Below are 12,371 nucleotides of genomic sequence, written 5' to 3' on the forward strand. Positions count from 1 at the left end.
AGTGAGCTCTAGCTCACGAAAGCTTATGTTCAAATAAATTAGTTAGTCTCTAAGGTGCCACAAGTACTCCTTTTCTTTTTTCATGAGGGTTGTGTAAGTTTACCTGAAGGCTTGTTTGTTCTTTACTGGGTTCTGATAACCTGTTATGCCACATAGCTATTACTCACAGACTATGTCACAGAAGATGAGTAAGACTTTCTGCATTTCCTAACATCACACAGTGCAGGGGAATAAGACTTACAAATCATCAAGAAATGAGATTTTCTGCAGCTTATTAAAAGGCAGAAATATGGCTTAAACTTTGCCATGTGTCCTCACATTCTTTGAATTATACCACGAAACAAAGTTCTACATGATTTTATAAATCTGTAATGATATATGAAGCACTTCAATCTTTGATGCTATTATACTTCCAGCAAATAAGTTTTCAATTAATTCAGTCTTATTTTACAATAAAGATATTATATTCCAGATATGGATAGTCTGTTTACTGGGATTTAACAAGGTTCTGAATTCACATAAAGAAACAAAACCAGACCAATGCAGTACATTAGTTTCACACCTGCGACACAAGGTGTCTCACATACTGTATGCAAAGCACCTCAGTTGCACACTACACACAATAGCATGTTGTGGAGATTAACGTTTTTAAAGTGTCATTCATGTAAAAACAAATCTAATCTGTCTATGCTTGAAATAACAGCAGATTTTTTCAATAACAAAAGGATTTTCTTGACGGACAAAACTGATAGTTATGTATTGCACCTACCTGCAAGAATAAGATGAAACAAGTTTAATATTAAACTTGTTTCAAGATGTTAAAATAATGAAAGCTTTGTTTATATTTTGATGATTATGAGCAGCCACAAAAACAAGTTGTTATACTTCAAATTACACTACATACACATTGTGGACAGTGGAGCAAAAACTGATGCAAAAGGAACATATATTTAATGTCCATCTCTCTGTTCATTCCATATATTACTAGCACAGAGGCTGAAGAATGTAATAAGTTTTCCAGTAGAACAACATTTCGTATTTCTCAGGAATTTTTTTCCATCTTTTAGAAAGTAGCAAATACATTTGTAAGAAACTATTATGGCCTCTGCCACAGATCAACCGTGAGTTTTCCCCTTATAAAATTTCTCATACTTTCCCAGACCACAAGATATCATCAGGAGGTTCTCTCTGCTTCCAAAATTCTGCCAGAGCAAACTTTGAGGACTCTGTGAGAAGGAGCAAAAGCAATTCTGTATTCTGGAAGACACAGGACTTTTTATCTTGGAGCCCTAAAAATATACGAATGGCTCCATGGGAAAACCAAGACCAACAGAGCAACTCGTAATTTCACTTTTGTTAAATCTAGCTATTGGGTTGTTTAGAAAATGAGATGCTTTGAAGCAACCTTCAAGGTTCAATGGTAATTTTAAAAAACAAGATGAAAACTTTATTAAAAATAAACTAAGACTAGAGGCCTGAATCTGTCAAACAACCCAATTTCTGGTGTGCCATCCCAGCAAATTTTGAGAGGATAATTGATCTCTCACCTCAGTGGAATGAGCAACTGAACATGTAGCAAAATAAAGAGTTCCCTACATTATGATCACTGTAGGATCATTTATTTGTATCTAATTTAATTTAAAGTGGCTTGAAAAATACACAGGTAACTTGGTTACTAAAACACAGGGTATGGCAGTAACTAAAAAACAGACGCCCTGGAGCCTTTACACTAAAAGAGCAATTCCTGCATCCCAGAACGAAGTCCTTGAGGCCAAGCTATGTAAGTGAGTGCAAAGGAATGGGACATCTGTCCCACCAACACCTGCATGGCAGTGGAATCACTCTGCTTCCACTGCAGCAGACCAAAGACGACAATCATTCTGGCACCTTCCCCGCCACTCCTCCACTTTTCAGTGGGCAGAGACTGGTGGATCCACATAGAGGTGACCCGTTGGCAATACCCTGGACTCCACTCCTCAGTTGCCTAACTGGTTGCGTGCACCCACAAACTGCAGGTTCATGCATACACATCTGTTATCTGCATAAATGATATGCACACAAAATAACCGTGTACCTAATTTAAAGTCTATCCAGGTGCGTCACAAATATGCAGCACAATATTTTCAATAGTTTCTGTGCATAGGCTAAATAAGCAAAGCCACATTTCACAGTGTCATCTATTTTAAAAAGTGAACATATGTTCACAAAAATACTGCACAGTTTGAAAAACTTATAAACATTTGAGACAGTTGGGATTGATTGCGCCAATGCCTTGCCAACATAACGGAGAGAACACATGGAAAAGGACTGTTTTGGTGATGGGGGGGTCATGCTAATATTTAGATTAGGATAGAGAGGGAGAGAGAATTTTGAACTCAAGAAAAGAAATAGGCACGGTACAATATACAATAAACAGCGCATTTGAGAGTTTAGACTCAAATGTTTTTCATTCAGCTTTAGAACTAGTCTGTTCTTTATGTACGCTCAATCTTTAATCTGAAGGTCTCCTGACAGCTGGAAGGCCACTGTATTAGCAGATTTAAGGATGACAAGAGCTTTGAGTCAGCAGAAACAAGTTCTTCATACCCCATGACCTAAGGTCAAGAATTAGTGAAACCATCAGCCCTTACTTTTAGATTTCCACCAACTCCCAGTGAGCTTTTAATTTAGAATCTTAGAACGTGTAATAATAGGACTGCTCTGAAAGCCACCACTCATAGTTATCATTACTCACGGCTGTGTATAAAAGATGGGCTCAAGTCCAGAGTTTAAATGTTCCCAAAGTTCAGATCCAGGGTTTTCATATGCATATATATGCCCATGCCCCCAGTATGAAAACCCTGGATCTGAACTTTGGGAACATTTTAACTCTGGACTTGGGTCCATCTTTTATATATATATATATATATATATATGGGTAACAAACATACCTCTCTACCTACCAGGGGCCAAAATGTGGGATGCAAAGTGTGGCAAAGATCAAAAATGAGGGAGACAAAAAAAAAAAAAAAAAAAAATCCATCCTGGAAACTTTAAATGCTCTGGGATTCATTTGTTTTGTGCGTAACTCTTTCTACCACCTCTGTTCCATGACCGTTTATTTACGTATGTAAGTAGTTTTCAACAGACTTCTATGGAATGCAAATAACTTTGGGACCAAAATGAACACTTCAAAATGAAGGGCATTTGACAATTATGGTAACAAAGCGTTTTGTAATTCTTAAACAATCACTGCATTGCTAACCATTCCTTATTGTAATTTTCTACAGTCTGTAAATGGATTGTGTGTATGTCAGATTATCACATTTTGTACCAGTTAGCACTAATAGGGAGAAGTAATTCTAATGAGATACACTGTTCCAATATTGACTTTTGGGGGAAGGAGGGATGCTTTTTGATTAAAATCAGGTGGAATAATCTTATTGATCACCCTTTTCCTTACAATTATGACATACCTCCTATGACATACCTGGGTGTTACTATGTCAATGTATGTTTAAGAATTTGTAGGTTTGCTTTTAGTTTGCTGTAATTACATTCAAAATGTTCTATTCTCTTTTTCATGCAAAATGACATACCATGTTTAATAGGATTCCAGATTCTTGTCGTCTCTGTCCATTAATTTGCTTTGCAGTGTTGGACACCTGATTTGCAAAAGCGAGCAAATCTTCCTCAGTCCCGTACCTGACACATGACAGCAAAGACACCTCTCTTCCACGGAATAATAAGGATTCTGTACATCCCCCATTTTGATTAGTTTCTTGGCACATAGTAATCAGACTGTCTTCGTAAACTGCCAGCTCTCCATTTGGGTAAAAGTTCTCCATAATGTCTATCACATCAGACACATTTAAGTGTGTTAGCAACAAGTCAATCTCCTCTTTATTGTCGCTATCAGTGCTCATATACTCCATTACTATCTGGTTTTCTAAACTTCACCTGTAAAAGTCAAACAAAGATAAATGTTAGAAGCATTACTAGCATCTAAACAAATAGTTTTGGCTAAATAGACAAGAACAGGATGAGGAATGTGTATTTATTATACTGTTACGTTTTAAATTGAAATCTTTTCCCACATATAATTGGTAAATCTGCACATAATTAGCAGTACACTGAAGTAGTGTTAGTAATATACCTTGTTTTTATATAAGAAGCGAACAACAGCTTTACAAAAAAGTGTCATTTCTCCTTCTCTGCTATGACTCCCAAAGAACACTAGATATCCCATAAAGCATTCAATGATCAAGGACACTGATCAGCAAACAATGCGAGAAGCAAAATGCAGGTTGTGTAATACCATGGTACAAATTAAATGGTGCATCACCACTAGTGCCTGCCACAGGATAATCTACACAGTATAAAAAATATGGGGTTTGACTTTAAGATGCAAGTATTGTGATACAGCATGGCCAAAGGACAGCAGGAGAGTGTATTTTTTGAAGCAGAAAGAATTTTATTTGTGTAACACTTACAAAGAATCACCAAAAAGGATAAAGCAAAACTATGCAATAAACCAAAGCAAACACAAGGTATAACACAGCAGCCTTCAGGAGGGAGAAGTGTTCAGGCTAGCCTGGGCCCAGAGGCGGGGGGCTTCCTCGACACTCGTGGTCTTCCACCCTCATGAGTTACCTGGTGGCCTAGAGAGGGGGGGCTTCCTCGACACTCATGGTCTTCCACCCCCTTGAGTTACCTAGTGCCACGCCCAGTGTCACCGATTATTCCTCTCTTGAGAGTGCCCGACAAGATGGGCATGGCTGCGGGGTGGGCGGTTTGGGGGTGGGCGTGGGGGTGACGTACACCACGTGTGATAGGACCCCTCCTAGGTGACAGTGATGATGGTATCCACAGCGGCAACGGCTGGGGCTGGGGTCTCTCGCTCTTCCCCTCAATCAAAGGGTCAGACGGAGGGAAGCGGACGGGGTCACCGAGCAGAGAACCTCAGACAGCGCCCACCGCTCCTCGAAGGCGTCAAGGGAGTCGGTGGACGCCACCCAGAGGAACTCCGCCCCGGATACGTGAATGTACTGAGGATCGGAAAACGGCCCTACAATCGCAGGACGCTTCATTAGCCAACCTCCCCTCTCTGGTTTTATAAATGGCTGTTTTAGCTAGGGCTAGGAGGAGGATAACCAGGAGATCTCGCAATTTTGTGGGGCCACGGATGGGGAGTGTGTAAATAAAAAGGTGAGGGGAAAAGTGTAGCCAAAAGCGTAATAAAATATTTGTGAGGAGCCGGAAAAGGGGCTGCAGCCTGACACACTCTAAATATACGTGCGCCAGGGTTTCCCTCACGTTGCAAAAAGGGCAAGTATCCGGGATGGGGGTGAACCGTGTCAAAAACACGCCCGTGCTCACAGCTCCGTGCAGGAGCCGCCAACTAATGTCCCCGACGGGCCTCGGGACCAAGGTGGAATACAGGCTGGCCCACCGGGGTTGCTCACCCTCCAAAGGTGGCAGGAGGTCCCGCCACTTTGTATCGGGGCGGGACACCAGGGTGTGGGCATGAAGGGTGTGAAGCATGAGTGTGTATAGATGTTTCCGTGGCGCAATTTGGAAGCTGACCAGCTGCAGTTCATGCAGCCAGCTCACCGTGAAAGGGTGAGGGGTTTGTTGGGATCTACGGGGTAGGGGCCCAATTGAAAGGTCCGGCAGGCCTGGGGTAGAGGGTGGGCGGGGTGCGCCCTCACGCAGGGCTCGGTTGAGATAAGTCCGAGCAGTGGGAGTCAAGGCGGCCTTCACCTCCTGAAGTACGCGCCAGGGGGTACGAGGTCTGGAGAGCCCCATGCGCCGAGCGAGCGTCAGGGGATCCAGCCAGTCTCCCCGGTTGTAGTCCAGGAGGTCTCCGACTCTCGTGACTTCCGCCAGGACCAAACTCTGGCGCACTGAGCGGGACTCCGCCGCCTGCACACGGAGCTGGGGGTTGTGTAGCAGGGGCTCCGTGAGGAGATCTGCTCCCACGGTGGCCGCCACGGACCTGGTCGTTGAAAACAGTTTCCAGGTCCGGAGGAGGTCCTGGTAGAAGACCGGCAGCCCCCAGAGGTCTCGTGGAAAACCTCTCGGACAAAGATAAAAGAGCTGTCGGTCGTATCAGAGCCCTTGGAAGCGGCGCAGGAAGGCGTGCGCCAATATGCTCCACGTCAAACTACCTGCACTATAAAGGAGCCTCTGCAGGGCCTGGAGGCGGAAGACATGGACCTGAGTGTGTCGACACTTCAGGCCCTGCCCTCCTTCCTTCAGGGGTAGATGAAGAACCCCAACAGGGGCCCAGTGCATTCCTGACCAAAAGAACTCTACAATTGATGTCCGGAGGTTGGTCAGGAAACCCGGGGCCGGGACCAGGTGTTGAGCCGGTACCAGAGCATGGACAGGACTAGTTGGTTAAGCACCAGTGCTCTCCCTCGGAAGGAGAGACATCGGAATAGCCTCGTCCATTTCCGGAGCCGCTCTATCACCCCGCCTTCTAAATTTTGCCAGTTCTCAGGCGGAGAAGGGTGCATGGCAGAAAGGTAAACGCCTAGGTAGAGCAGTGGACCCGTGCTCCACCGGATGGTCTGAAGCGCGGGTGGGAGGGAGCTCACCTGCCGCCAGTCCCCCACCGCCAAGCCAGAGCTCTTGACCCAGTTGACTCGGGCGGAGGAGGCTGCCGAATAGATGGCTTGGCAAGCCTCCACCCGCGCCAAGTCGCCCGGGTCCTGGACCACGAGGAGTACGTCATCGGCGTACGCCAACAGGACCAGCCGCAGCTCCGGCTCCCGCAGCACCAACCCCGTCAACCTCCTGCGGAGGAGACAGAGGAAGGGCTCGATCGCAGGAGCGTACAGCTGGCCCGAGAGGGGGCACCCCTGCCGTACTCCTCGCCCGAAGCTGACTGGTTCGGTCAGGGTCCAATTGAGCCTAACCAGACATTCCGCGGAAGCGTACAGCACCTGGAGAAAACTCACAAACTGAGGTCTGAATCCAAATGCCTGCAGAGTGCCCAGGAGGTACCCATGGTCCACTCTATCGAACGCCTTCTCTTGATCAAGAGACAGGACGGTGAATAACAGACCGTCTCTACGCCCAAGTTCCAAAAGATCTCGGACTAGAAATAGTTTGTCAAAAATGCTGCGACCCGGGACAGTATAGGTCTGGTCTGGGTGGATCACGTCCGCCATCACGGACCCTAGCCGCAGCAAGATTGCTTTCACTATGATTTTGTAGTCCGTGCTAAGGAGCGAGATGGGACGCCAGTTTCGTAAATCGCGTAGGTCCCCCTTCTTCGACAACAAGGCGAGCACCGCTCGCCTGCACGAAAGAGGTAGGACCCCGCCCTGCAAAGACTCAGCCCAGACAATGGCTAGGTCTGGGCCAAGGATGTCCCAGAACGCGCGGTAGAACTCCACAGTCAGCCCGTCCATGCCCGGAGATTTATTGGTGGGCATGCGACGGAGGGCTTCCGAGAACTCGGCCCGGGTGAGAGGCAGCTCTAGTCGGTCTCGGTCGCCCACGCTGACCGTGGGGAGTTCCTCCCAGAGCACCCTGCAAGCGCCAGGATCGGTCGGATCCGGGGAGAAAAGGCTTGTGTAGAAGTCACGGGCCCTTCCACACATCTCCATCGGATCCGTGAGGGGGGCGCCGTCTTCTGCTAGAAGGCAGGTGACGTGTGAGGCACCATGGGGGGGGGGGGGGTTCTCCTTGGGGCGGGCCCTCTCCTATGCCCGGTAATATCTTTGCTGCACCCTCCTCCATAGGCTCTGCTGGATTGTTAACAGCAAGGGCAGGGCTCCCTCGCTCGTCTGGGCGTTGTAGGGGAGGTGTCTCTTAGGCCCGGGCAGGAGCAGCGGTGGATTGAGCAGGAGAAGAGGTGGTTTCAGATGTCGGGCGGCCAGGGGCGTCAGCAACGACGGAGCCGATGTCCTGCCGGGTCTCGGAACTCAATCAGGGGCAAAAAGCAAGGAAAGCCCAGGCCAGATGGCAGCAGGAGAGTGTAAGAAGGGAGCCTTCTTCCCTGTAGAGGGAAGAAAGTTTGCTATAGATTAATTAAAGCACCTGAAGCCAATTAGAGCACCTCATAAAAACCCCCCTGCTTCAATCAGACAAGGAAAGGAGTTGAAGCAGAGTGGATTGGCATGGGAGCAGAGAGCAGTTTGGAGGGAAGCAGAGGAGAGTTTGGAGAAATGCTGCGGTGGGCTAAGAAGACCAAGACCTGAGGTAAAGGGATACCTGGTTTATGCAGAGGGAGGGCAGGAATCCCCACAAGCTGAAGGGCAGGAGAGGGAAGTCGCCCAGGGGAAGGAACTGCTAGTTCAAGTGGTTTACTGCTATCCCTAGGGCCCCTGGGCTAGGACCTAGAGTAGAGGGCAGGCCTGGGTCCCTCCCTTTCCACTCCCCTCCTCTAAGGCACTAGTGGGGCAGTTAATACCCCAGTTCAGGGGTAAGAAACGGTGCCCTAAACCCTCCCCAAGAAGAGGAAGCATGAGACACATTAAAGTAGTGCCAGCAATTTGCCACAGTGTATATATATGCTAGCAAATGCTCAGTACTCAAATCTGTAAGAGGATCCAGAGGAGCCAAGAAAATACTTTTTTTCAGATTGCTGAACTGTAGCATGTCTGTCCTTACCATCCTCCTCTTTATTCCAAGTTTATTTTTTTCTTCATTTGTTTTTCAAGTTATATAGAGCACTTTTCCACTAACAAAAATTTAAAATCAATGCTATTTCAACCAAATTACTCCCCAACCCACAAACACTAAGAATCTTCCTACTCAAACTGCATCCACACGCCAGCCCCCTTAAATGCAGGTTAAATAAGACTAAGGGGGCTCTTTCATGCAGATTTCATTAGCCAACAAACTCTTACCTGAAATTAATTCTGGTTGCACTGCACAAAACCATAAAAAAAAACCTAATACAATGAGTTCAATCTGATTTTTCTGTATATTCAGTCCCTCTTCACAGTTGACTGCATAAAATTCTGCACCTTTGTTTGTTCTTTTCAAACCACTCTGCAAACCTGTCCAGAAATGACAGACCTCCTAAAACTGAATGACTGCCCCATGCTCATATGATCATCACTTCACTGGTCTCATGGAAAGAAAAGCAGAAGATCACAAGGTTCAGATAAGGGGAATTTTTGAAGAGAAAAAGATGACAGTGCACACGAGAATCAAAAAGATCTAGATTTCCAAGTAGGGTAGGAAATCAGTTCCGCAGTGTCGGTTTCCACATTTTAATTTCTATGCCTGCCATTTGGATACACCAGGGAAAGAGGATCCTGCCTTTCCCCTAGAATGGAGTAAAGTGCAGCCCATTCACAGATCTTCTGTTTGCTACCCTGGTGTATGTGGTTATGTTAGATTATGGAAAAAGCAGAGGAAAACCAGAAAGTGACACCTAAAAAAACCAGGTAAGTACAAGCTACTCATCTTGAGGACAGGTAGCAGACATAATCTGCTAAGGCTGTCAGGAAGTGCAGCATGCCTAGCTGTAGTTTCTGGTCAAGATGTTATCTTTGCTCCCCTCCCTGTGAGGTCATGGAACCCTTCTGGCAAATATGTCACACATAGAGAGCATTTACGTCAGAACCAGCATTGGAGAAAAGTAAAGCAAATGACGTGGTTGACATGGCTGATAACTTCAGACCACATGGTGCAGGTTTGAGTGTAGGTCAGGAAAACTCAGCAGATCTGGACCACGGAAAGGGAAGTGGTAGCTCTGCAACATGCTCCCCCACTTCTCTGCTGTCCCTTCAGGCTCCATGGCTAGAAAGAGAAGGGGGCAGAAAGCAGAAGCATCTCCCCACACCCATGTGCAGCATAAATTAATGTTGCTGCACTAACCTAGACCAATTCAGATCACCCTGTGCCAAGTGAATGCAAGCACATATCCCCTGCCCTTAAGAAGGGGGCTTTAGGGGAGCTGAGCAAAGCATGGCACTAACAATAATTACTAGCATTATGAGGGTGGGAGGGCCACAAAAAACCAGCAATGAAAATGGCCAGAATATTGTCAATTTTCCTTATCTATGGCTTGGGGAAAATGCAGACTGCATCAGAGACTTGGGAGGTTACTGCAGGTGGGGGAAAGCAATGAACAACACTGTTTTCTTATTTGGAAGATGATTTTCATTACAATAAGGTGTAGAAAGTTTTTCTTTAATAAAAAAAGCTAAAATTCCACAGAAATTAACATCTTAAGCACCACACAACAAGGATGGCTCCCACTTGCCCCTGGCAAATTTACTATTTTCCCCCAAGCCTAATTAGTACTGCATATATTTGAATGTGCAAAATAGGGATCAAGTCACTCCCACTTTAGTTCACTGTCCAAATGTTTGTAGAAATCAAGTCTGTAAATTGGTTTTACTCATGTTTAAATGGAATTCTGCTTTCACCTACAGAAGCCAAATAATAAAATAAAATGTATGCATTTATGTGAGCTGACTAAAGTTTAAGCATGAGACTTCCTTGATCCTCGGTCATCACTACATCATCATCATCACATGAGTAATTAGCAAGTCAGACTATTTTTTCAAGAGCAGTTTTTAGCCACAAGTCTCCTCACACAAAAAAAGAAAAACCTGTTGCTTTAACAACTTCTGCATTTTCAGTATTAAAAAGAAATCAAAAACCCCACACATAACTGGAGGTCTCAGTTCTCTGAGACCCCAGGGCACCTGCATCCATATAGGATTCCTTGCAGGATCAGGGCCTGAAAATGAAAACTAATTGACTCAATGAAAACACATCTCTACTTACCTTACCTCATTTATAAAAAAAAAAAAAAAAAGCCATGGTCTTACTGTAGTGTGACCGGCCATCAGTAATACATAAGAGTGAATCCTGTATTTTTACTTTAAGTGCTTTCAAGGAAAGAGTGACATGGCTTGGAAAGTACACTCTCCCACCACCGAAGAAACTTTCCCTGCAGAAAAGCCTATGACATTTATTTCTACAAAATTTAGGCTCTCAACAGGGGAAAAACAACTTCTAGCTCTAATGATTGTAACTGATAACCTTCCAGATATAAACCAACACAACTATATCTCCTTTAGTCTGCAAACAGACAGCTCCCATAAAACTGGAGGAAAGACACCTGCAGCAGTGTAAAAAATATAAATGACTTTAAATTGTCTTTAGGGCTGCTCAGATTGGGGAGAGGAGCCATGAAATTGACAAGAACCATGTCAATCTACAGTCTAAGAAACTCTAGAGGGGAATCTTCAAACTTGACAGACTGCTGCTAGACACAGGCTAATAAGTTAGACAAAACCCCTGAATACGGACAGTGCTTTGGTAGGAATCCCAGCACCTTCTAAGCAACATTCCTAGGCTTCTTATCACATACTAACAAAGTCCAGGAAGTATCAGGTCATTCCCCCATTTTTACATTTGCCACTAGCTACCCATAGTGGGCCAAATTCTGTGCTGAGTTCCATAGACAGACATTTGGTGTTACTTCATTAAACTCTCTAGAGTTACTAGACTTACATTTGTGTAATTCAAAGCAGAATTTGTCTCTGTGTCTTTATCCCATTAATTGAATATAGTCAGTGTGATGGAATATTTTCTGGACAGTAATCTTCATTAGGAGACAGGGGTCCCTTCAAAAGGGTTTTCACAGGCAAATGAGAACATGCCTGCACCTCACGGTCACTTATACAATGCCATTAAACAATATGACCTGCTACAACTGTGGTACCTTGAACAGCCATTTGTTCTATCTATATTTAAAGTGGACCCTGTCTAAAGTTTATGATGTAGCCTTTAAACAACAATGCTTAACATAGTGCTTAACTAATTCAATGGGAGGTGGAAAAGGTTACTGGGTACCAGGGCTTTATCAGCTAGTTAAAACACAACCCTGGCCAACTCAAGCTTCAAGTGTGTGAACCACAGATCCACTAGGAGCATACACAGGCATACCTTGGTGCATTACATCAGCTGTGTTCCTCTTTAGCACAGACGTAACCTAATTTTGGAGGAATATGTTTTCTGACTACATCTTTCCCATACCTGATCTAATACAACTTGCCATAGTAAAATACATGGCCAAAGCAGATAATTCATGGTGGGGGCCAAGTAAGAACCTAGAACACATACTTCAATGTGGGTCAAAGGAATATTCTTTTTTCCCCCTCTCCAGAAGTCCTTTAAAAACAGCCTTCAGGCATTGCCATTTTCCCCTCACAGGTGAGGAAAATTGATGTGTGCTAACATGGTGTGACTGGAGAATAAAGGAACAGATGTATTTCAGTTGTTGTTTACAGGAAAAGTCTTGCATGGGAATTTGGTTTTGAATCCCCATGCTCAGAGCCTCAGAGACATTGCTCACAAATTAGCACTCCCTGCCCAATGTCCCTGCTGGAACCCCAGGGAATAGGTTGGGTT

The 12,371-nt window shown here is 45.0% G+C and overlaps 1 protein-coding gene across 3 annotated transcripts in view; it reads right to left on the bottom strand.

Annotated features, from left to right (window-relative positions):
• The window catches only part of MAP3K8 (mitogen-activated protein kinase kinase kinase 8), a 34,072-nt gene that overhangs the window by 13,153 nt on the left and 8,548 nt on the right, over positions 1-12,371 (bottom strand). For all 3 annotated transcript variants that reach the window (XM_074946151.1, XM_074946152.1, XM_074946150.1), the window contains exon 2: positions 3,578-3,938. In XM_074946151.1, coding sequence (XP_074802252.1) covers positions 3,578-3,913 — 336 coding nt within the window. In that variant the 5' untranslated portion in view covers positions 3,914-3,938. The remainder of the gene's footprint in view (positions 1-3,577; positions 3,939-12,371) is intronic.

This window comes from Natator depressus, chromosome 2, assembly GCF_965152275.1.
Source record: "Natator depressus isolate rNatDep1 chromosome 2, rNatDep2.hap1, whole genome shotgun sequence".
NCBI classification, from domain to species: Eukaryota; Metazoa; Chordata; order Testudines; family Cheloniidae; genus Natator; species Natator depressus.